The following is a 26,423-nucleotide window of genomic DNA, read 5'->3' as shown; positions in this document are numbered from 1 at the left end:
GCAAAGGTAAAAGAGATGCACGAAGGCCTGAAAAATACTTACAAACTCTTATTACTACTGTCTTCTCTGCTGACAGATAATCTGAAGATCACATCATGCAGTACACAAACCTGGATCAGACCTTTGTTTGGGAAAGTTACATGCTACTTATTATTTGATCCAGCTGTGACATCACATCTCAGGTCAGAGATGCTTGTTTGGATAATATTAATAGGTTTTGATTTTTTAGAATACAAAATATGAGTAACTGTAGTTACAGTTACAGTTACAGTTTAAATTGGTGGTATTGTAACTCCCATTAGTACCTTTAAAATAGATTACTTGAAGGGATTACTTTATTTGTTCTTGTTATATTTGGTCTAAATTTCTGTGTAAGTGATTGATTTGACTAGCTGGCTAACCGGCTTAGCCCAATTGCCAGTACGTATCAATAATTAGCTACAAATACGATCCATTTATTCAACACTAGATTCATGGTGTAGTCTTTGGACGTGTGTGGTGTGTACAAGCCGCTTTATTCAACCTGTTGAGAACAGTGCTCAGCAAGATGACTGTGAAGTACTCCAGAGTACTTACAGTGATTTTATCATTCTAAAGCACACTTCATTCAAATTGGACAAAAACAAAGTAAAACATGCAATAAAACATCTTTACTCGTCTTTCAACTGTTCCAACAGTCATCAACTATGGGTTGAAATAAATCCTTAATTCTTTTATAATAAAAGTGATAAAATTCTTGCTCTGGCTGTCCAAACTGTTTTCCCCACTGCTTCTCTGATGTCTCACCTCCCTCTCACTCCTTCACAATATTTCTCGTCTAATGTGGCGAGTAAAGGGTTTATTTCGACTACACCAGTCAAGACCAGACCAAAATGAGCTACGACGTTTTTGGCAAGTTTTATTTTGTATCTGTTAATTTTGAATGCATTTGATGATTATAAAATTACTGTTACTGTAAATGGAGTCTGGTGAGAGCAATTAAACTGCTGTTTCTGGTCAAACAGGTCTGTCTATGTAGGGATCCTTTCACAGTCCCAGACACACCCAAATTTTAACTGTCCTGAAGCGAATGTAAACCATCCCAGAATTACATTTTTTATTTACTTTACTATCATTTAGGCTTATATTTCTTAATAAAAACACCACTCAAATGTTGAGAGAATCATTACCTTTATGTAATTATTTCAAGTTTACTGCTGTTTCTCATTGTTTTATATTCAGTTTATGTAAAGCAGCTACATACTCTTTACTTCAGTACAGAACTGGAGTCAATATATCTGGTATTTTTCATCTCTGACAGAAGTTTGGTAAAACGTAAATACTCATATAAAGTGTAAACACAACTAGTGGACTAGAGCCTGATAATGCTAACTGTTAACAGCTAGCGTTATCAGGCTCTGCTGCAGCTCACAGGCCAGAGTAACGACTGGCTAAAGTTAGCTAGCTAGTAGTAAGCAGCTAATTAGAGGTCAGCCATACTATAGTAACAGCAAGAGGAAGCTCTGGCATAGTCAGAGCGCAGTTCAATTTGTCATTTGCTTAGTGATACGTGACACGAAAATCCATTTTGTTCCAAAGACATTTTGGGGAATATGTCCGTTTGTCCCAGACACATTTTTACTGTCCCTTGCATGACAGGACGTTGTTAGCCATGCTTTTAGTTGATGCGCCTTTACTATAAGAATAACTTTGCAGCCCATTTTATGGCTGACTAATTAAAAAAAAAGCTGTCTCCATTAAATATAGGAAAATATGGTCCAGGTTTAAAAAACAAACAAAAAAAACATTACCCTTTAATTATTAAGTTGGTAAAACAGAACATAGTTCCAGGTTCACACACAATCAAACTTGGCTAGCATCTAGTAGCAGACAGCAGAATCCAGCCGAGACTAACTGTACTAACCTCCACCACATTTAAGCCATTTGACGAATGTGTGGGAGCTAACCTTTGCAAATCATTACATTAAATCTGTAAATATAGCTATGACTCACTGATGGAGACATACATACGGGCAGCAAGCATACTTTCTATTTATATACGCACTCTGCATGAAAATCTGAGCGAACGCAACCTCCCAGAAAGAGAGAAGATGAGAGAAAAGAGCGTATTAGCAGAATGACACATCTCTGGTGTCTAAGTCAGCTTTTAGCTCAAATGCTTTGTGCACAAGCGCACATCTAAAAGGTTCACAAAGCCAAGTGAATGGGTTTTGAAAGGGCAAAATAAAAAGGGTTCACCATACCACATATATAAATTCTTCAGAGCCATTAATTGTCCAAGCAGAGCCTTCCAGTTTAGTTTTTATGGTGAGCCACATGAGGAATCCACCACATCATACATTTTTAATAAACTGTTGGGATTAAAAAGGAGCAGCAAAAGCACCAAAATATATTAAAACAGGCTGTGTTTTGTAAGCTCTTTCATTTGTTATTTGTTAAATTAGGCTTTTTAAAAATTCAGCCAATGTCAAGCACGAGCATTTGGGATTTCATTAAAAAAAAACAATCTAAAAAAAGCTCGACATTGAGGCTGGTGAGAAGCAGCTGGTGGGCCAGATCCGGCTGCAGGCTCAATCTTCCACAGGTCCGTTCACACGGGGATGAACGGATGAGACATTTCAGGACGCCGCGACTCACCTGCACTGACAGTGACAGCACTAACAAACTGCTCTCTCCAGCTGCTGCTCCCCACCACCAGAGCCAGGTTCGTCTTCTTTATCAGCTTGTCCACTGTGCTCTGCAGGCGAAAAACAAAGACATCGGAAGAAAAGGGACAAGTTGGTGGCCTCTCTACAGGTACAAGGATATCAATATAATGTTAACTCTATCATATGAAAGTAGGGTCACTGATGTGGTGAATTATGGTGCAATTAACTGTGTTGGTCCTCCCACTGTGGTGAGTCACCAAAACAGATGCAGAGGAGCACAAAGCCCCACTGTCCCTCAGGAAAAGAGGCAGTGCCAGCAGAAAGCTGTTTTACACCAGCGCACAAAGTAGAGCTTCAAGTATCAGCACATGAAACAGGAGACCTGTGTATCAGCGCAAGATCATGTTACAGCTTAAAATTGAACTGAAACGGGCACGCTAACAATTTCACACATGAAGATCAGTTTACTTTTCAAGATTATGACACAAAACAGTTGTAAAATGTCTGGTGTGTCTCTGTCAGGAGCTTTGTGTGTATCTCAGCTTGTGTTTGGACCATAGGCTAAATTATAAATATTGGACGGAGCTTCTGGGTCTGAAAAGTGAAGCCAAATTTTGAAGTACCTTAAACCTGCATTCTTCCCAATGGCCAGCAGGGGGCAACTCCACTGGTTTCAAAAAGAAGTTGGATTGTATGTAATCTTATGACAAAATGACCCTGGTTTTCACATGATTTGTAACTTAAATAAACAGTTTCCTAAAGAGGTAATTGTCTCAATAGCTTGTTTCAAGTCTTCTTCTATACAACATGATCTTCAGTTTGTGAGTCACAGTCCCATTTACAATAAATCAGAGAATAAAGCCGGGAATGCTTTAGGGTGGGGCTACCATGAGTCTGACAGCTCTTTCTCAGTGAGTCCATCCAATGCAACACAAAGGGCTCACAAACTCAGATCAAACTGATGAAATGATGAATAAATATCTGAAATGGCAGAGCCGTCAGTTACAAGCACATCACTAATATTTTATCATCCATTTCTGGTTAGATCAAACATTCATCTCTGACTGTCATACCCAAAATATTGTGACATATCTGAAACTGGTCTAAATGCTGTCACTAGATCCCAGCCATGCATCTTGTCACATAGGAATCACAAACTCAGATTAAACTGCAAAACTAGTCCTAAGTGCTGATCAAAACGTGTGCTGATCAAATATTAATCAAGATACTGTTACTGCATCACCTATTTCTCACCTCACTTGTTTTCAGAAAAATATGTTAATGACTAGCTGAAGAAAGACTGAGACTCAGACAAGACAGACTGCAACCAGGCAGGCCGCCACATTTTCCTGTTGATCGAATAAGCCAAAACCAAGCGCTGCCCAACTCCCAGGAAGTCAACCACCATCTCAGCACTGTCGTTTAAATATGGTCACTTCTGATTCTAAACAATCAAGATGGTGACAGCCATAATGCCAAACTCGAGGCTTCTAAATTGTAGTCCGCAACGGGGTGATGTCATAGTTGCTTCAAACTGGATTTGGAGACAACACATTTTTAACAAGCAAAAATTGGGTTTAAAATGGGCAGAAGAGTTCGAAAGACTGTTACAACACTTGAGAGGAAAGAAGGGTTTCATGAAAAACACTCTCGGGTTGAATTATGGGAAACATAATATCCAGTGTTTTCTTTTCATTTTAAATCAATGGTATCAGCTTCTACTGCATTCATTTGTGCATTTTCTTTTTTTAATCTGTCTCTCACAATAAACCAAAATCCCAAACATTATGGCAATGCAATACAAAATCAATCAAGTACACCTTTAAAGGTTGCATTACAATTAAATGATACAGTTTGCTCAATTTACTTGACTGTTGAAGCTGAATGAAATGATGTGTGAATGACTCTACTGGCTGAGCCATTAGTTACAAGCACATCACTAATAATTTATCAGCCATTCCTATCTGGATTAAATTTTAATCTCCAACAGTCATACCCAAAATATTGTGACTGAAACCGAAATTGGTCTAAAAGCTTTTTTTTCTGGACCAATTTCTTCACTGTCCGCTAGCCATGCAAAAGTCCCTTCTTCCATGCCACTATGTCAAATTAAACTTGATGCTGCCCACCTATGCTGCCCTTCCAGCAGAGAAAATGTAATGCAGTGCATTAATTTCCGTTATATACAGCTTATACATATAGTGCTGTATAAGCTACCCTACATGCCACAAAAGTTAATAGTTCCCTGTTAGTTTTATTACAGAGGTGTAGTACATTTTAAATCTGATTGACATAATAAAACAATTTTAATCTTAACCAGGGATTGAAACTGGTGCCCATTCGAGCTGTTGCAAAGCCCTCATTTTGAAATATTGACATGCCAACTGCAGGGGAAGTCAAGAACTGCTATGTTTTTCATGAGTCTGAACCCTTCTTGTTTACACTTCAGTGCATGTTAAATGAACAAATCAGTGGTTCAAAATATTCAACAAGCAATTTGAGGGTCAGTAACAGTTCGAGCTCAAGGATGGTTCAATATCGGCTATCTGTGATCTGACTTCAAACATGAAAGCTGTAAGCTTCGCCATGTTTTATGTAGTTTTAGTGTTTGTTTTGTAGGTTGACTTCAGCATTAGCATGCTATGCAGCTAACTGGGGTGATGTTGGACTAATGTTGTAATACTAAGGGACAGTCAAGAGAAACAGTGTGAACATTAATCCTCACTTGAAGCAGCTACAAGAATAGTAGCTTTAGAGCCAGTAGCTGTTTTTTTTCATGTTGCTGTTATGCTATGCTGCATTAGCTCTGCCGTTGTGTGCAAGCCATCTGGCTCCATGATTCTCGTTGGCAGTGTGTACACGTTTGTGTCTGTGTGCGTTTGTGTTGTATTTAAATTTACTTGAAAGACATGCCCTGAAGGTAGCGATATAGCTAAATTTGTCAAAGTGTAATGTTGTCCAACTATGACTGGCACACAGCTGCTAGCTTGCTCAGGCCATAACATTTGGCAGTGAAGATCCAAAGATAACATCACTGCACCAAATTACTTCACTGATTATAAATGAAGTCATTTGTGCTCCTGCAGTGTTACTGCAGCCTGCCTGAGCTTCCTCCAGTCTGAGGAGGAATATACTTGGGATATTAAATAGGAATTCAACCTATTTGGCTCCGACTCACTATTTGGAACTGCAGTGCTCATTTTTGAACATGCAATTGCTTCATATTGCTCCTTTAACTTTTAAATTGACATTTCACATAGTTTCACATATCTCTCCTCTATAGCCTGTCTCCTTTGGTTACACCTTGACAGTGTAACCTGCATATTTTCTCTCTTTAATTCCACTTCTCTCGTGCACACATGCCGGGCACACAGCCTGCCCTGCACTGTCTGTTCCTCTCACACATGCCCACAGACACACCTGTTGGAGCTCTGCACTTATCTCTACTGAATGCTCTGTTCTACTTCTTAAATGTCACAGTGTTTGCTCTCACACTGTGTATAAAATAATGTGATGATTTGAATGTTGTGACAGCTTCTCTGAAGTTAAAGAACTGCTGTGGTGGGTATTCGGCAGGAAGAGAGCAGGTAAATCTTGCAAGAACAAACAAAATATTGGCATTCATCATCTCTGTGAGAAATTCCAAAATATGCATCATCCACCTGTCAGTATTACTGTGACAGGTGGCTGGGGCACTGAGGTAAAAAGCTGCCTATTTTGAGTTACCTTGAATTCATAAGACTCCTCGATGACCACCTCCAGCTTAGTGTGCTCGCCCAGACAGGGGCAGCCCATCTTTGACACGTCCTCAGGTCCCACTGCTGTCTTGTTATCATTGGTGTCTCCTGCGGCAGAGAGGCAGGTGTGTCAGCTATCAGCCAGTTATTTGCCACATGGGCTTCTGTAAAATAAGATCTTGTATCTACTGATAATGAAACCCAGTCCTCCACACACACTGTTTGCATCAGAATTGAGCATATTAAAGACCTCAAGTGACATTAGGATTTGTGTTAAAATATTTCCTGAGAACAGGAGACATGTTTCTAAGTACTGCCTGATTAATTTCAGGTAGATTTACAAAATGGTTAAACCATCTTAATACATTCTATTTTAGTTTCTGAACATCTTACATGTAACATGACTTTTGTGTGTATGCATCCAAGAAGTGCTGTATGCAGATCTGCAGAACTGACATTAAAGGGATAGTTCAAAATATTTGAAGTGGGGTTGTATGAGGTACCTATCGATAGTGTATCACCTCCAGTAAATGATGGTCGACACGCCCCCTATTTGGAGCAGCAAGAGGATTATCAGTGTTAGAGGATCAGCAATGAACTGATGTTGGCCAAAAAATCAATATCAGTTAAAGTGTAGGCTATATTTAGAATATTTTCATTACTTTACTATAGCTGTCAGACAGCCTTTTCTGCCAGGAAACCACCATTATACAATCCAATTGGCACTCTCTCCAAAGCCACCAGACTTCATTTGCAAAATCAGTAATTTTACTTTGCACAACAGAGGAGTTGCTGGTCTATAACTGCCTCTATCTATTAGTTTGTTTGTGTTATTTTGTGACTTTGGTGAATCCAAACAATCCTTTTAAAGCACCAAAGTCACACAATAACAGAAACAAACTGATCAATGAAAGTAGCGACAGCCCAGTAACTCCTGTGCTCTGGAAGGTAAAATAATTGATTTCTCCTATGGAGTTTGGTTGGTTTGGAAAGAGTGATATTTGGCTTATAAATCAGTGATTTCCCATCAGAAAAGGCTGTCTGATAGCAACATAAAGAGGTGAAAATATTCCAAATATAGTGTACACTTGAACCAATATTGATTTGTTTTTGGTGGATCTTTTTTTAAGCAGCTAAAAATATTTTTTGGATGACCCTGTCCAGAGCAGTACATTGCCAGCCAGCAACATGTATAACTATGTTCCTCACACATCGAACAGTCCGAATGATCCCTTTAAATTTCTGTTTTCTTTTACAGTGTCAAAGTCATTATAGTACATTTTCAAAATATGATTAATGTGAAAATGTGTAAGGTATGTGAACAAACACACATTACAAATAGCTCCATTAGTCCCTTTCAGCTCTAATCTTGATCTCATTACTTTAGCCCAAGCTGTTTTAAAGGGCAGCATAAATTGTGGCCATGAACTTCACCAAAGGGACTAAAGGGATCACACCTTCGACCTTAGAGTTGCTCCCAGAGTTACGAGGAATTTGTATCATTGGGAACTGCCCAAGAGAATTTAAATAAAACATAAAGGAGACTGGATGCGATGTACGATGTATTTCAAACCACAAACAATGAGGAAAATCACTCTGCTGCTGTAGCATGCAGCTGTGTCCCCAGCTCACCATGTCTCTGTCCCACCTCCAGCAGGATGGGCTCCTCCAGTACAATTGTGAAAGTCTTGTTTTTCTCGTACTCCTCGTCATCGATAATCTTCACATTCAACAGCTTCCTAAAAAGCACAAGAGTCAAAGGAAGAAGACGAGAAGACAGAGCCAAACAGAAATGGATGGATGAATGAATTCATTAGCATTAATCAGGAAATAACAGCAGCTGTCAATATGATTTAACCTGCAGTGTGCATTTGTTACCTAAATGAAATCAAAAATAGATGCCAGGCAACCAGTAAGAGCAGTTTCTGTGCTTTTGTTCGAGTACAAACAGCATAGCCAAGAGGTAGACTGCCTACACAATGATTCATGAAACAGAGATGTCAGGTAGGAAGATGGAGGCTTGAGAGTTTTAGCAAATTAACAAATATCCTATAGTAGGGGAGACCGGGGCATTTTGTCACACTTTTTGCTTTTACTTCAATTTTTCAGTCTCAGTTTATTACAATACTCATTTTCCATTTTAAATTAAATAATATAGTTATGTGCAATAAAAATATAGAGTAATAAATGGTTAAGTACAGAATGTACATTTGTGACAAGTTGTCCTGTCAGCAGGTAAGTTGTCAAACTATGTGGGATAAACTGTCACATTATATAGAATAAGCTTTAAAAAAATCTTTACCTGCCTCACTGTCCTCAGCATTATGTCAGGTGGTAATCCCATTACATGTAATGCATTACTCCCCAAGCCTGTGCATAGCAACCACCAACATTAGCAGCTAACAAAGTCAGCTTCTGCCTGGTTGCAGCTGGATAACATGTCGCAAACTGTCACATGTCATGATTTCCCCGAAAGCACTGAAACAACTTGCCTCAGAAAGACATGTGCTTTTGCTAGCTATGTCACAAGCTAGCTTTAGTACAGGATTTTGGTTTCGGTATCAAAAAACACATTTTCTCTTCTCTATTCTGTGCAACCTAATTAAACATATTTACTAATAACAGCTTTATTACATAAATAATACTGTTTAATTTTTGTTTTTTACTTTTATAGTTGGAAAAGATGAAAATTGTTCTCACCTCAGATTACAGTGACATACACTGCATGTTAAGAGAAAAATTACTTCTTACCCATGTGGCAAGATGCCCCACTCTCCCCTACAGAACACTCTGTACAAAATTACAAAATAAAGATATGAATAACTATGTGTATATATATATATCTATATATATTTCCCAAAAGCCCACAAGGGGGCGGGCTCTCTCTGCACCATTGATTCCATAATAGAGCACTAAAGAAATGTAGTGAAATAGCCCACACCCCTCCTACACACTTCAAGTTATAAGTCAGGGGAAATTGAATTATTATCTTGCTCTCAGTGGAAATTAAGCACCGCCTATCTATGAATCCAAGCAAACTCTTAAGACTCATTTAGAGATGTAGTCTTTGCTGTTAAATCTGAATGTGCTACAGAAACATGTGAGGATGTGGTGTCAAACTGTGACCGACATATTTGCCTGAGCCCGCTTCATTCTCCTCCACTGTCACAGTGAGTCTTTCTCTCCCTCTCTCTCCATCTCCCTAATGATATGTGGGTGGCTGTCTATTTCTGTCTACACTTATACACCCAGGATTCGACAACATGCAGCAAGAGCTTTCGCTTGCAGAATAGAAGAAGTTTATTTTAAACATGAATGATACGTCATTGTGGTCTAATGTCAGGGATAGTCATGCCAGTGGGAGCAAAGGGAATGGCTGCAGAGTCCTCGCAGTGGAAACGAAAGAGTTTATCTTTTAAACGCTATGTTATTTCAAGTGTTGTATGTACAGGAAAACAGCTAGGCCTTAAAATAAAATGTGATGGTTCAGTTGCTGTGGTCCGCATTCATGCAGCAGCCATTTTGTTGTTACATTTAGGCGGATAGTGTTTGTCCAGCTTTGGTGCATCAAGATGAGCAGGATAGAACTGCCAGGGATCAAACAAACATTTACATTTTGCAGACCTCTCAGAGAAATACAAGCCAGAAATGAGAGGCTGTCAGAAAGCAGCAGGGACGTAGGTTCACATATCACATTAGGCTGATTGGCAATTTAAATCTCAACCTCTGCCAGAGTCTAATGCTCATTTGCACTCATTTCAGACTAAAGGTGGGTGATGATAACACAAAAGGTGAACTAATCAAAACTGTCTACAGATTCCAAAATAGATTGGTAAAACAAAAAATGAAGTGAGGTTAGTCTTATAAATTAGTCCTACAAGTAAAGTTGTTATTTTTTTTCACCTGGTTGAATCATAAGTACAACTAACAGTGAGCAACTGCACTACAAATTGAAAAATTCTGTTTCAATGAAAAGTGAAAAAATAGAAATAAGCCTAAAATTTGAACATTGTAGACTCAACAATCAATTCAGTTTGTATTTTTGATAAACTGTGAATCAATTTGGAATAGACAAGAACTCACAAAGACATCGGGCAATCAACAGTCAGTAGAGCTATTGTTGAATTCTCTGGCTCCCATGTTTGTTGTTTTGTATGTTCAAATTTAAAAAAAGAAAGTGTGGAAAAACTACCTCATTGTGGCTTCTCAGATTTTGTAACTCTGTCTTGAGGTCTCACCTTGCAAGATTACCAGAAACTAACCAAGGTTACTACCAAGTGCTGCAGTACTTGAAACCAGTCTCAAGACAACTTTTTGGAATAACTTTGGGGATATCACTAAATTGCCTATGCATTGTCTGATTTATTCATTTTTTAAAACCATCATTACGGCTTCAAATGCAACGAATGACTTGGTTCATTTCAAATTTGAAATTATTGTTACTGTTATCGACTGTCACCCCTGTCCACCCCCGTCACACACACTTTAAGAAAGTGAATGTGGGAGACAGAAGAAGAAGCTGTTCCTGACTAAAAGGAGATGTCAGTCAATTCTTCTGCAAAAAAACTTGGCTACCTAAACCACAAAGATTTCATCTGCAAAACTGAATCTAAAATAAAACACATAGCAGTGTGTAAATTCTGCAGTGAAACGTTTACTGAGTCAGCTGGGACCACATGAAACTCAGCAGCACCTTGACTCCAGCTCTGATAGCTAGTACCCAACTGGCTAAAATACTTGTTAAAGAAATAGTTCCACATTTTGGTAAATGTGCTTTATTGCCAAGAGTCCCGTAAGAAGATTGATACCACTCTTATGTCTGAATGATGAATCAAGTTAGAGGTAGTAGTTGGTTAGCTTAGCTTAGCATAAAGACCAGAAACAGAGATAAACAGCTGGAATGGCTCTGTCCAAAGATTAAAAAACAGCTGCCTACAGCACCTCTAAGGTTCATTAATTAAGATGTTACATCTGGTTTGTTTCATCACAAACAGAAATGACAAATTGTGGTTTTATGTGGAGTACATGCTCAAACTACTCCTAATACTCTTTATAAAACCACAGCTTGGTATCTCAGGATGCAAGAATCTTTCCACAAATGTTTTTCTATCCTGTAAAATTGAAAAAAAAAAATCCATTGGTGCTTTTATTTGTTCTCATATGAGTTTGAAATGGCCACTGTAAGAATCAGGTTTTAGATACAGTAGTACCACCCAGTTGTGATTCCTAAGCCCTGTATCTGCGCGGGTCGATGCAAAGTCTCATTACAACAGGCAGCACAGTTAGATTCTATCAAGACAGTAAAGCCCTCTCTTACTGCGTATCACATTTCACTGTGTATGGGCCATCTCTGCCTGCCTGGCAGCTCCATATTCCTGTGATGGTTTCTGAGAAGCCATTGTGGGTAACATATTCCGATATTGTATCTGTCATACACAAATGTGAAGGCCTGGACTGTATTGTCTGAGCTCTGGAGACTGGAGCTCTACCTGAAACAACCACAATCTCTGCTGCTGCATGAGTGGACTGCAGAGAATTTGGTCGGCCCTTTTTATAAGATCCAATAAAAATGTAGACGGCGTCAGTGCTTCTTTCCCTTTGATTTCATTCTCTCTTTCTCACAGTGTCTGACTGCCTGTTGACAAAAGTGTACATTTCGTTTAAATGAATTAGCCAGATTAACTTGGATTAACCTGCTAAATTAAGGCTGAGTAAGTGGAAAGTCGGCTGGGGCCCTCGGGTAGCAGTGAGACTGTCACCTCCAGCAGGAAGGACCAGACAGCAGCTGTATGGCCTTTTTTTTTATTTGGAGTTTCCCTCTCCTCCACATACTGCGTTGGTTTGATAAGGATGCTCCAGTTTCCTCCCACAGTCAAAAGACAGTACAGTAAGTCAGGCGGACCGGAGACTCCAAACTGCCTACAGGTATGAGTGTGAGTGATTTTATGCCTCTATGTTCACCCTGGGAAAGGATCTCTGCTTCCGACACTCTGCATGCTGGGATGGGCTCCAGCCCTCCGGAGAGCCTGACAAAAACGAAGCCAGCGTGAGTGAATGCATACATGCATGACAGTATGTCAAATGCCCTCGACTGAACGGGGCATTGCCATTCAGATGAAGAACTATGGATCAAACCTGCGTGTCAGCATGTATCTGCCTGGCTGGAGTGTCCTTGAGCAAGATACTGAATCTACCAGAGATACTGCGCTGTAGCTGAATGTGAACACAAAGCAGCAGCAGCAGCAAGAAATATGTTTCTCATAACTACAGCAGATAAAATATGAACATTATATTGACTCCAGTATAATGTGTCCTTGGATATTGTGTATTGTTATTGTTGTTATGTTGTTGCTGGATATTTATACAGAAACAAAAGGTTTTTGACATTGATAATAATATATGACCCTTTCTATGATAACTTGTACTTCCAGTGTTATGGGCCAGAGAGGGAGAGGGGCTGTTTGATGATAGCTCAACTAATGAGCACTGGGGAGAAACGAGGGAGATGAGACAAGACTGAAGCTGCCAGCTACTTAGGAACTGCTCGCCGCATGGTCGATTAGCTTCAGAAACCCCACCCTTCTGACATCACAATGTCCATTTCTTTCCAAAACAGACCACACAACATTGACATCCACTTCACGCTGCGATTGGCCAGGTGTGCAGTGGCATGACAGGGTCTGAGTCTCTCTCTCAAGATCTCACATTAGCTGCGTTTCCATACAATTGCATTGTAATTTTGATCAAATTTTCAAATAAATCGGTCAAAAAAGGAGAATGAATGCTTGTTTCCATACATTACTGTCATGCGATCATTAGGCGTTGGTTTGTTGAGATAAACAGTAGGTGGCGCCAGTTCTCTTTTAAAACCATTATACTGTGGCACAAGAAGAGGGCGCAACAAGATAAAGTAATTAAAAGAGCGCCAGTTGAATCTCAGACGGTGAAAAACAGTGTAAAAAACAAAATGGAAAGGTTAGAATGTTGATGAATGTGGAGTCATCATGTATGTACATATAGAGTAGTTATACCTACAGGCACACAGACAAAACACGGATGGGGCGGGGCAGTTCATAAAAATTGAGATATCAGATTAATAGCAGGTCGGTTGTGGGTGAGTGAAAAAATCTATCATTAGGAAAATCTTAACTACAGTCTCTAAAATGTCAACACATTTCAAGTTTATTACTTTTTTGACAGGCCGACACTAATGAGCAGAGAAGACTCACTGTGCCTGTTGCGAGGTCCTTTCTTGTCACGTTAAATAAACCCACAAGTATTACAGCTCAGTTTGTAAAGTTTACACTCGTCATGCTGTTGTATTGCTCTGTGTACCATGTCGCACCTTTAAAGCAAGTGCTGAAACATTCTTACCACCACTCATTTCACCTTCTCTCATCAGTTAACGACGAGTACATTCCCTCCCAGTCTAAGTGTTTTTTGGAAGTTTCTATCTGTTCTATCTTGTTACTGTAATACACACTGACTGACAAAGTGAAAAAATTAATGCTCTATTGGAAGAAGCGCTAGGGCATCTCAATAGTTTGGGTGTGGGTCTCGAAATTACAAACAATAATCCAGTCCAGGTGGGTGGGAGCGCATGATTTATGTGGACATACGGTTTCGAGTGACATCACAGCCAATCCATGCATCTCTAACATAGACCCATTTTCTGTTGGTAAACATCATGGCATTTATTTGTGGGCAGCACACTAGCACACTAACACCAGCTAGCAAGTTTTGTTGGCTTGTTTCTTACCAATGGCAGAAGAAAATGCAAGATTTTCTGAATATGTACAGTCACTCGCTCTCCAGGACTGCAACCCATACACTTCACTGTATGGAGGGCTTGGGCAAATATCAGCCATTGTTGATTGCCATCAACTGTTTTTTTTTTGTTTTTTTTTTTGATAATTTAATGATCTGCATGAGGGACAAGCACTGTTCTGCAACACACTCAGCATACACACCCAGAGGGTTGAAGGACGAGTGAGACGCCACAGCCTGTAAAGTCCAACTATTTTCACATCTAACGCAGTAAATCAAAGATTCATTTCAACCAACCCACAATTGGTGATTGTTATAACAGTTGAAAGACTGAACAAGATGGTTTGGGTGAGTTTGATTTTGTTTCTGTCTTTGGGGTTTAAATGTGTGTTTTACGGAGTAAACAAGGCAATTCAGGCTTGTCTTAGGTACAGTTAGGTAAAAGGTGATCAGTTGTATTTTCTTGTTTAGTAATGAAAATACAGTATTTCCTTTCTTGACATTTCGTGAGTTAATTTAGTTCATTTTGTCATGGCTTATCTAGCTAGTTTTCTAGCCATCACTACTGTGACTTTGGCACCCAACAACACAGAAAGATGACATTTTTGTTTCATTATGTGACCTACAGCTCTGATGTGAGTTGTGTGATGTGAGTCCTCCAGTTTTTCCTTTGTTTTGCCTCCAGCTAACACATGACATAATCATGATGTCAGCACTAAAAGCATCTTTAGAGTCATGGGAGTGATGAGGAGACGTTCAAAGCAGAAAACAGTTCAAGAATATCAAGAAAGTCTTTTTGAATTTTGTCATTTCCATCAATTTTCTCTATGTAATACTTCAAACTGCACATCAAAATATTTTCAAGTGAGTGTAACAGCAAGTTTTTTTTTCTAAGCACATTATACATGTTAAAGCATAGTTGCAGAAAACATGAAAACACTGGAAACTATGTAGTACTGAATTGTGGAGTTAGACTGTTAAACCAGTTTCTGTGTTCAGTATTTTTGGCGGACCTGAAACATGTCTTGGTGACATGCCAGAGACATGGTCCCCCAACTCTATATAAGCCCCACAAATCAACACACGACTGACCTCCCTCCCTGATGGTCTGTACTTCAGTTACTCCTTCTTAATCCATATCAGTCCAGCAGTTCACATGAGCTCCCTTCAGTTCCAACAACCCGACACAGAAGAAAAAAAAATCCTGTCACCGTCCTCTGGCTCTGGTGGCTGAAACATGTGTGGACATGTTCGATAAAGCTGTTAGTAGAGGGTCCATGTTCCAGGTCACTTTGTATATGTTAGAGCTATCACAGTAGCCACAATTTTCAAATACTGTGCTACTGACAAGCCTACACCAGGGGATGGAAAGCAACCACAATAAATGGCATATTCATGTTTCTTTTCTTTTTTCAAGAGGCTTGGCTCTTCTTCTTTTACACTTCAATGCACATTAAATAATTGAATCAAGTTCAAATTAATTTGCTTGGCAGTGCTGTGTAACTATGACTAGCATCCAGCAGCTAGCTTGCTCAGATAATAAAGTTACCTGCTGGGTAGTGAGGTGAAATCCACAGATGATGTTATATCATGTATTGTGAATTAAGTAATTGGCAAAAGCATAAAAAAAGAATGATGCTAATACAGATTGCTGTGCTACTGAGCCAACTTAAATGATCACAGGGGAAATTCCCTCAATGCAACAGCAGCAAAGTTTTGATTATAAAGCGATTAGATGAATTGAATTTTTGAAGTAATAATGGCGCCAGATGAAGAGTCAGAGAAGTTTAGTTTCAAAAAACAATTTCAATTTCAGTGGGCAGATGAAAACTTTGACCTGCTAGTAGCATTGGTGGAAAAGTTAGGGGATAAGTTGCTGAGATTTTTCAGTCTGGGCCAAAGTGTTTGATCAAAAGATGTTTCCATTTGTAGATAATTACTGCAAGCTAAAAAGTGTAGCCTAATAATATAAAGAACTACAACGAGACATGATTGATTGCTGTGAGCATTAAATATGAGAATGAATGTGTAACACAAAGACGCCTATTAGTGTTGCTACAACGGAGCAAATGTTTTCTTCTACTTTTTGTTCTTCTACAGGTTTTTACCGTTCCAAATGTGTTAATGCTACCCAACCCTCACTCTGCTGCTGCTCCACTTTTATCCACGTTAGTCAGGGAGTTCAGGATGTTATTGATCCTGACTACATTAAGCGTGAGAAATAAAGAATATCAGGGTATTGATTTCCCTTTTCAGAAGTGATCTCCTCACATCTCTTTCATCTCAGCTTATGTAACTGCCCCCGTTCTCCACCTCAGCCGCAACTAGTGTATAGTGCCACACATTTTGAGGCGCTAAACAAAAACAGATATAAGAGGAAGCATCAAAGGGTCTGTGCAGATCTTCCTCTAATCCATGAACACAGAAATGTAAAATGGTTCTCGATGTCAGCCTGTTTATTTTGGCTCAGAGGTTTGTGTCTCTACATCATAATCTATTTACTGCAGTGCAGAATGGAGATGCTAAATTATTATTTAACTGCACGCCCGTATTTTAAACCATTCCTCCTGGCACAATGTCAAAAGCTTACAAACTTGCCTTCCCCCTCTCTTGCTTGCTCTTCGGCATTCTCAAACCTCGACCGGGACGGGCAGATGTACACAGACGCAAAGACGCACAAAGCAAGAGACACTGTAACCAACACACAGTCATACACAAAGCTGCCTGGAGGCCTGCTGCCGAGTGTCAGCTCTTTGTCCTGAACGCTCAGGGAAACACTTGGGTAAGAAAAGCCAGCTCTGTTTTAAAGGGTGAACTCTGGCAGCCTGCTGAGCAATGAGCAGCACAGATACACATTTAGCAGTGAGCATGTGAGAGCTTGTGCGCTCAACACTGATACACTCATACATGGGAGCCTAGTTTTAGTTAAAAGTGGGAGTGCGAGATTTGTACAGCAGGAACATTTTTCATTAACACCTGAAGGTACCATTTCTTCCAATATAGAGCCTTCAGTCAGAACTGTAAAGTTCAGTATTGTTAGTTTTAGATTTTGAAGGCCTTTAACACATATTTTAATTGTGAATACCTGTCTAGGACAAGGATGTTTTCTAGCACAGAGCAAGTTTAGAAATAAATTTTTAAAAAAAGCAAACCAAAAGATTTCAGAAACTGAATATATTTCATATATTTCAAATTCTCACCAAAATGTTGGAGTTGGAGTTTTGGTATTAATAATTTTTACTTCTTCTTTTGTTTGCATGGTTAATTCTCAAGAATGGTTTATTATGTATGAAAAAAATCATTGTGCTCATTAATTAAACCCATCACTACCAGCAGTCAATATTTTCATTATTATTACTTGTAGTTGTGACAAAATGTAAAAAAAATAAATAAATAAATAAAAAAAGCAACAAAACATATTAGCAGCTTGAATTCAACTAAACCTCCTTGCACTCTCTGAAGGAAATATTACAACACACTCCCTTTAAAAATGAGTCCATAAAAACACTCAAGTCTAGAAACATAAAATAAAAGGCATCAATATAATCTATAAAGATGAACTGTACTTCCATCCAAACATTACATTTTACACTTTGTCACCTCAACTCACGACAAGCCCTTTTGGCCAGCTACATTATTTTAGTCGTAAGATTTCTCACTAAAATACTTGCTGGTTGGTGGATCAGATACACACCAAATTAAACACCATGTCATAACACTGTTAAACCACTGTCTATCATATTCATTGTGCAACTTCTGTTTATTTTGTGATTTTCTTTTCTGTGGTGGTAAAGAGGTTGCCCTGGTGTAACTCAAATCTTCAAATAAACAGCCAAGATGTATGATAGAAAAGTGGGAATGCAAAAGCACATGTTTCAGCTGCTCCATTTGCTTCACTGCTCAGACACCTATGCACCCATACAGATGTGCCTGCAAAAGCTGAAATTCTTCAAGATGACAACTAAGAGACACACAGTGATGGGGTTGCACCTCCATCTTTTAACAGGACTGACTGAGCGCTCCAAATTAAACAACGTCATAAAAAATTCAGTCTCACTGGAGCATCTGAGGAGCATAAAGCAGGAGACTTAGACCCTTAGAAATCTGTTCAGCTGGGGAACTTTGCCTCGATGGCTTTGTACAAGCTTTAATAAATAGCTTTATGAGGAAAATAAAAAGGAAATCTGCCCTTTTTCCAATGATAAAATGTCTTTCTCTGACCTCCTGACAACAGGTATCTTAGATTTAAAAATCCAGCTGGCGGAAAGTAAGCTGCTGTGACTTGACCCAGCTGGACCTGGCAATTCTGACTCAAGATGTGAGTCAAACCTTTTTACCTATGATCAGAGCGTTTCTGCCTTCCCCTTTAAGTCCTTGTTTGCTATTCAAAGTAGCGCAGGAGCAGCTGAGCACAGCTTTGGCATTTCCCGTCGCGTTTGGAGTTTTCTTTTCATCGGTTTTCTGGTCCTGCACTCCACAGTCCTTCCTCTCCTGCTGCACGGCGGCTGTCGAGGGAAGCATGACTCCAGATAATATCAAGTGTGCAGATGCTTGTGTCACTGTCAGCTTGCTACAGTCAAATGCACAGGGTCTCGGCTCAGTAGGTGAGGATTTTATCTAATGCTCGGCTCCATCTGAATGCAGATATAGGCTGCCAGCAGCCTCTCATCTCACATTGTTACACACTACTGTCTCATTAACTGCAGCTTCTGTAGCTGTCTGCACTATGTTGAGAACTTTTGGGACTGCTTTAACCCATCTTCACTCACTTTAATTGCTTTGGATTCTCAAGAAGCTCTTTTTAGCTCCCCTTTGGAGCCACATTTTGTTTGATGTGGGTTTAAAGGGATAGTACGGATTATTTGATGTTGCGTAGTATGAAGTTCTTATTGATATTCAGTGTATTATTTACAGTAGATGGCAGTCAGCACACCACCAGTTAGGATACACAGAGAGGGATACCAGCACACAAGCTTAACAATAAACAACCACTTTTAGCCCCCAAAAATCAATATCAGTTTAAAGTTACGACAAGAGGTTTTTAAGTGGTTGTGAAACAGTCTCAATTTAATATTGATGCCTCTATATGACCCACAAAAGGAAACAAAACCATCTGTGAGAAGACTGGCCATTTCTAGCCTATATAGTTATTCTTAAAGGCTGCCACCTGGTTGGATTCTCCTTGAAATCAGATGAAACAAGCCCAAGTTTACATTTTCCCAGGCAAAGTTACAGTGAGTAGTTTGCTAGTCAGTTAAAAGGAAGCAGGAGGAGATTTTTATTAACATAATTTTATTTTTGATGTTGTAGTTTGAGATTATGCTGCCACTTTTGTCGCCAAGGCCCCCAAAATCAACACAGGTTCCTTGTAGGAGCTTCAAGTGTAAGCTATATTTAGAATATTTTCTCTGGTTCACTTTGCCATCAGATTGCCCTTTTTTAACTGCTGTTATATAAGTCAACTATCACTCTCTCCAAACCAACCAAACTCCAGAGACAAAATCTGCAACTTTACCTCACAAAACACAGGAGATGCTGGACTATTGCTGCCTCGATCAGTTAGTTTCTTTGCATTATTGTGTAACTTTGCTGAATCTGAACTTTCCTTTTACAAAACATAAGTTACACAATAACACCAACAAACTAACAGATTGAGGCAGCGGTAGACCAGCAATTCCTCTGTTCTGCAAAGTAAAATTACAGATTTCACCTATGGAGTTTGGTTGGTTTGGAGAGAGTGATATTTGGCTTAAAAAGTGGCGGTTTTGCATTGCAAAAGCCAATCTGATGGCAAAGTAAAGTGGTGAAAATATTCTAAATATAGCTTCTGTTTGAACTGATATCGATTTTTTTAGTTGGACCTTTTTTAGGTGGTGATAATTCAAACTATCCTTCTTAGTAGGTTCAGTGCACAGACATACACAAGAACATCCTTAAAAATACACACAAAAAGCAAGAAAACATGCACATAAATGTGCACAAGCAAACTGAAAAAACCACAGACAAATATATTCAAATCATACCTGCACTGCGAGGCAAAAAAAGACAAATATGGAGATCTGCATTCTCTTTGACACCATGTATTCACCTGCCTTTCCTCCCACTCAGCCGACCTACACAATACACCTACACACGAGCTCTGAAATCCTCCTCATCCTCACAGACGGATTCATCTGACACAGTTTATTCCTTTTGTTTTGTCCTTTGGTGTGCTGTAAATCATTTTGAGATGAGCTTGATACGGTTGATGGCATTTTCTTTTTTTAAGCTAAAAAAAGAAAAAATCACTGGTGTGGGTAATTGCCAGGTCCTTTTGCTCATCACATCATAAAGCAAACACTACAAGTGCACTCATCACTCCAAACCTTCCACACACAACGTTCAAGAGAAAAGCTGGAAAAACATCACACTTTCACCACTGTCTCTGTACCCGTCCTCTCTGCTCTTTTTATCTGGTGCATGCATGAATCCTTTTGTTGAAATTATCACACAGGCTTCATCGCATGCACCTGTTTCAGTAGCGGCTCAGCCCTCATCCCCTCCACGATGCCATGTGAGGCACCTGTCTGATTTTCTTTCCTCTCTGTCGCTATCATTCACTCCCTTTGTTTTCTGGTGGAGTGTTCATTGCTCTGCATTACAATGAACTCCCATATAACCTCCACGGAAATCCTAAAGGGCTGCATGTTAATTCATTCACAGAAAGCTCCTTCGATGCCTCTTCTTCTCCTTCTTCTTCGTCTTTTACATCAGCCACAATGTTTCATTATCTGGCTCACAATTATATCCTCTTATCCTCCCACGTTATCCCTCTGAAAGATCTGAACTTCTCACAGCGAACGTATCTATGACTCATGAAAACGGTCCTTTTATCTCTTACCAGAATAGATAACTTACAGTAATCTAGCAGGACTGTTTAACTTATCAACGTGTGGGCTGTGAAGTTTGATCAAGTAATGAGAAGCAACAACAAGGCATCACATCAAAGAGGAAGAGGAATTATCGATAACACTTTATTTGAAGGGGTGTGCATAAGACTGTCATTACACTGTCATAACCATGTCATAACACCTGTCATGGACATGAAGGAGTCTTTATGGATGTTTACGACAGCTGCCATTGAGTGTCTCTCAATCAATTATGTCATTTTTAATGCAAAGCTGACATCTGCCTTCTTTGTTATGACAACTTGACATTAACCAAGACAAAAATGTCTTTGTTATGATGATTTGACATCAACCAAGACAACATAATCTGTGTTTTTGTTATGATAACTTGATGGTATCAAACTTAATCAAACAGTTTAGCATTTTGTTTTAACATGACATTAAACTGTCACAAAAGGTTGATTTTGACACTGGCTGTCATGAGACTATTATAAGTCTGTTATGAATATTTTCCTTGACCTCAAGTAAAGCGGTACATTTTGGACTTGCCAAAAAGGTGTCATTAAGTTTTATTGCACTGTCAGATGCTTTTGTACCTGTGCCATGCATGATTTCCTAGACTTCAAGTAAAGTGGTACCATATGAACTTACCATAAAGATGCAATTAAAAGTTATAAGGCCTGTTTGACAAGAGACTACAGTCCCAAGGTGATTTAGCTTACGTAGTCAGCTGATGGACAGATAGCCACATGTTGCTTAAGTGGGCTAATCATGCATGATGTTATATGTAGCTGGTGTTAGCTGTTGGCTTAGTTAGCTGTGGAGCTAACAGCCTGGTTAGGTGACTCAGCCCCAGTGTGCCAAGAGCCAAACCCAGCAAAAAAAACAAAAACAGATCACTACTGTAGCTTATTGCGTGTCAAACTGGCCTCTGCCAGTCTTGAAAGGCTGAGGCCTATTTTACCAATAGGTAAACCAGCCAACCGCTATCTGTCCATCAACTGTTATAACAAAGACATCTCAAACAATTTCAACTTTTGCAATAAAAATGACATAAATGACCAAATGACACTTAATGACAGCAATCAAAAACACTCATAAAGACTTCTGTGTGTTCATGACAGATCTCATGACATTGTTATGACACTGTAATGACAGTCTCATGCACACCCCTTCAAATAAAGTATTATCGAGTGATCACTCACATTGTCTCATCATTCTGGAACTCCAGCTTGCCGGACACCTCCTCGTAGTCCTCCCCGGCCTTGGCAGTGCCCTCGACGGTGTGGTAGGGTACTGCCACCTTCCCCCTCGCCCCGGACGTCCGGTGAACCTTCACCTGCATGTTGCCGATGCTCTCGCTGACCCTCGTGGAGTTACTCTCAAATGTGAAAATGCCAGCGTGGTCGTCATCGTAGATGGTAACCGTGGCAGTGTGAGCACTGCCCAGGGCGGCCTTTGGGGGAATGTGGGAGGAGATACCCACCGTGCTGTTGCTGGAGGTGATGGAGCTCGGCTCCAGGACGGAGACCTCAGCTCGGTGCACGATGCGTGGATTACTTAAGCGCACATAGAAGTGCTCATCCTCTTCAAAAATATCATCATCAATGACACCAACCGTGAACTCTTTTGTTGTCTCACCAGGCTTGAAGACCAGGGTGCCTTCAGCGAACTCATAGTCGGAGCCAGCGTTGGCAGTCGCATCCTCTGTGCGATAGTCCACCTGTGGGCCACAAGCACAGAAAGAAACCTTATTAAATATTTAGTGTCTAAAATAAAAGTCTGAATTATTAATATTTTTGACGCCTCAAGCTGTTTAAATTGACCCTTTGCTAACCCTCTCCTCCCAACAGCGACTGTCCAATTATAGAGTAGCAACCAAGGCAAGGCACTGCAGGCCTGTAAGGGTTTGCATTTCTCTACATGTTGAAGTGGTGTGCATGAGGCGCTGAGAAGAGTGATACTCAGTATCTCTCGTGGCTTTGAACCGCCACCATATCATGGTGGAGGGGTTTGAGAACCTGAATGATCTTAGGAGCTATGCTGTCGGGGGCTTATTGCCCCTGGTAGGGTCTCCCAAGGCAAACAGGTCCAAAGTGACGGGTCAGACTAAGAGCGGTTCCAATGCCCCCAATGAGTGGTGAAACATCAGGGTCGTCTACGTTGCCCAGATTGGCGTTACCAGGGCCCCACCCTGGAGCCAGGCCTGGGGTTGGGGCTCGCAGGCGAGCGCCTGGTGGCCGGGTCTTTGCCCACGGGACCCACTTGGGCCCAGCCCGTACGAGCGACGTGGGCCCGCCTCTCCATAGGCCCATCACCCGCAGGAGGGTTCAGAAGGGGGCAAATGCAGTGTGGTTTCAATGACAGTTGACGACCAAACCCCAGGACATGGAATCTGACTGTGGGGACATGGAATGTCACTTCGCTGGCGGGGAAGGAGCCTGAGCTAGTGCAGGAGGTTGAGCAGTACCGGCTAGAGATAGTCGGGTTCATCTCCACGCACAGTCTGGGCTCTGGAACCCCCGGAAGACCTGGAGGAAGTGTCCAGGGAGAGGGAAGTCTGGGCATCCCTACTTAGACTGCTGCCCCCACGACCCAGCCCCGGATGAGTGGAAGAAAATGGATAGATGGATGGATGGATGGGCTTTTTTTTTTTCCAAAAACGCAAAACACAAGAGCACATGTGTGAAGAATGGATTAAACTTTGTCTATATCTGCTCTAATGTGACCTGTAACTTTTAGCATGTCCAGCTAACTGTCTTACTATGTCCATTAATGTTACCTCTAGCAAACTTTTTGTTAGATGACACTGCGTTAGCCAAGCTCATGGCTTATTCCCAGAGGTTAAATTGAGATTTGTTATGTGGGAGGTTTGAGAAGAAGGATGTGGGCTGATGCTGAATCAAAGTGGGCCACTCCTGCATCTCTCTGTGGCTCACTCTCGTAGGTCTAAGCCGAGTTAGCTTGACTCTTGTTCCTGCTCCTGTCCCAAGGTGATTGTGGTCTGGATGGTTTGGCTGGGTAACCGTCCTAATGTCTGCGCACTTAAACTAATCCTTTTGCCTCATTACTGAGTGCATTTCTGTTGTTTATCATATACATACATGTGTCATATTTCACTGTCCAACCAATATTTGCTGAGACGTAGCTTTAGCCATAGTCAGCTTTAACGTCATATTATGTACAGGGATGTAATGATACTTGGTTTCATGGTAAACCCCAGTAAAATACATTTAGTATTACCATTTCAAATTTTAATCATTGTGGTAACTGTCTTTGATTACCATGCTTTGAAAAACTCAGGGTAAACAATGCCCAGCATCAAATCATTGACCATTTTAACATAAAACTTGGTAAAAAATTATTTAAGTGTGTTTATCAGCACTTTTTGAACATTTTCAGCACATTTTAACAAAGCCACAACAACATCACTATAATAACTGCACTGATCCAAAATGTAACGGAAAAGTATTATTGGCTTTTTATGTAGGGAACCAGAGCGATACTAACTTCCGGGTTGGTGTACAAAAATACGTCATCCCTGCAACACTTTATTACTGCCAGTTTCAATGTGCGATCTGCCATCATTATCACTGTAAACTACTTATGTGCAGTGTGAGAATGAAAAGCTTCACAGGCATAGCAACAGTAACTAAGGAGGGTGGGGCTTAGTGAAGGGTCAGTTGACCTTCGGTATTTACAATATTTACATCATTACTTCTGCTTACCTTCACAGTGCAGCCACTCTCTCCTCCATGCCGACTCACTGACAGCTTTAGAGAGCCACAGTTCTCAAAACACTGGTAGTGAGAGGGTTCAAACTGCAGGTAGATGGTGTTGGGATCCTCCTCCTGCCCACTGGCCTCATGACAGCTCACCACCTTCCTGGCCTGGTCGGCGGCGTGCTTCTTCAAGATGTTCCCCGCTCCGATCATCATGCGTGTGGCCTGAATGCGATAGAAGGCTCGGCTCTTCTGCTGTTGGACCAGCACCTGGTAGTTGGCCATCTCAATCAGCTGCTCCATGTCCTTCTCCGGGTGCCTTTGTTTTAATTCTTTCAGAGTGCGTGCCATCTCCCGTCGAGCCTCTTCCTCCTGATCTTGCTCCGCGCTCATCCCTCCACCTTCCTCCACCCCCTCCAGCATCCCATCCAGAGCCTCTTTGGGGTGAGTGTGGGAGTTCACACCCTGGCCATCCATCTCCAGGTCCATTTTCGTGAACATGGCGTCTCCTTCTGACTCAATGATGATGCCACGGGTCTTGTCAGCACGATAACGCTTGTGGACGTACTTGTAGAAGAGCAGGCGGCGGTCTGCAATCCAGGCTTGCAGCACGCAGAGAGGGAAGAAGCAGAAGGTGAGAATGGCCTCCCAAACTTCCACCTCTCCGGGGGAGAACACGGACAGGATGAGATAGAGCCAGACGTAGGCGAACATGCTCCAGGCAGCAGTGACAAAAAACACCCGCAGATGCTTTATTTTGCGTGTTTCGTTCTCTGGCACCACATAGACGCAGATAGCGATGATGATGAACATGTTGAAGGCAGCGCTGCCCACAATGGTGCTGGGACCCAAAGCTCCAGCTTCAAAATTATGGCCGACCACTTCGATGACGGACAGCAGGATCTCTGGTGCGGACGAGCCCAGTGCCATCAGGGTCAGGTTGGACACCGTCTCGTTCCAGATGCGCACAGTTGTTGTTGTTGTCTCGCCATTGGGTTTCTTGATTGTGATCTCCTTTTCCTGAGAGGTGATGACCTCGATTGAAGACATGAAGCGGTCTGCAATGATGGACATGCCCAGGAACATGTATATGAGGGCTGCGAAGTAAACAATGGCGCGTGCCACCTTATCGCCCACCGCAGGGTTTTGGGGGTTCCACATGGGCAGCACCACGCCATCGGAGCAGTTATCTTCACTGGAGCAGTTGCCTGGTGTGCTGCCAGTATCTTCATGGCTGATGCTGCCCTGGGAGAAATGAGTGACTCCTGGGAGCAGGACCAGCAGGATGGTGATGAACATACATGGTGTGAAAGATGGAGTCAAATTCAGAATGCACTTATGCAGGAACATGGCGGCGCAATGATGCTCGGAGTCCTCTGATGCCGGAGTCACATGTGAAAGTCTGTACAAATCTCTGAAAGACAGAAGAAAAATAAGTCTGTGTGGAGGACGAGATCGTCACATCCACTACATCAGATGTTCAAGTTCTATTCCTGAAATAACCTTTACAAGCAAAGGTTTAACATCACAAAACTACGCACAGTCACACTCTTTTGTATGCAAATGACGTGGGATCCAATGGTTTGCTCGGTCCGAGTTTGGAGAGCCAGAAATATTGGCACCTACTAATCGTTGAGTCATTTTTATTGAACTACCCTGTCA

At 40.9% G+C, this 26,423-nt stretch overlaps 1 protein-coding gene across 1 annotated transcript in view; it reads right to left on the bottom strand.

The window, feature by feature from the left end:
- slc8a4a (solute carrier family 8 member 4a) overlaps positions 1–26,423 on the bottom strand; it is a 39,043-nt gene that overhangs the window by 6,699 nt on the left and 5,921 nt on the right. Inside the window, exons 3-7 of the mRNA XM_084730825.1 lie at positions 24,768–26,175; positions 22,245–22,762; positions 8,018–8,124; positions 6,375–6,493; positions 2,638–2,737 (exon numbers count right to left, since the gene is read on the bottom strand). Coding sequence (XP_084586951.1) covers positions 2,638–2,737; positions 6,375–6,493; positions 8,018–8,124; positions 22,245–22,762; positions 24,768–26,111 — 2,188 coding nt within the window. The 5' untranslated portion in view covers positions 26,112–26,175. The remainder of the gene's footprint in view (positions 1–2,637; positions 2,738–6,374; positions 6,494–8,017; positions 8,125–22,244; positions 22,763–24,767; positions 26,176–26,423) is intronic.

This window comes from Lutjanus erythropterus, chromosome 11, assembly GCF_056507025.1.
Source record: "Lutjanus erythropterus isolate fLutEry1 chromosome 11, fLutEry1.hap2, whole genome shotgun sequence".
NCBI classification, from domain to species: Eukaryota; Metazoa; Chordata; class Actinopteri; order Lutjaniformes; family Lutjanidae; genus Lutjanus; species Lutjanus erythropterus.
The sequence above is the reverse complement of the archived record's forward strand: the minus strand, read 5'-3'. Positions and strand labels throughout refer to the sequence as shown.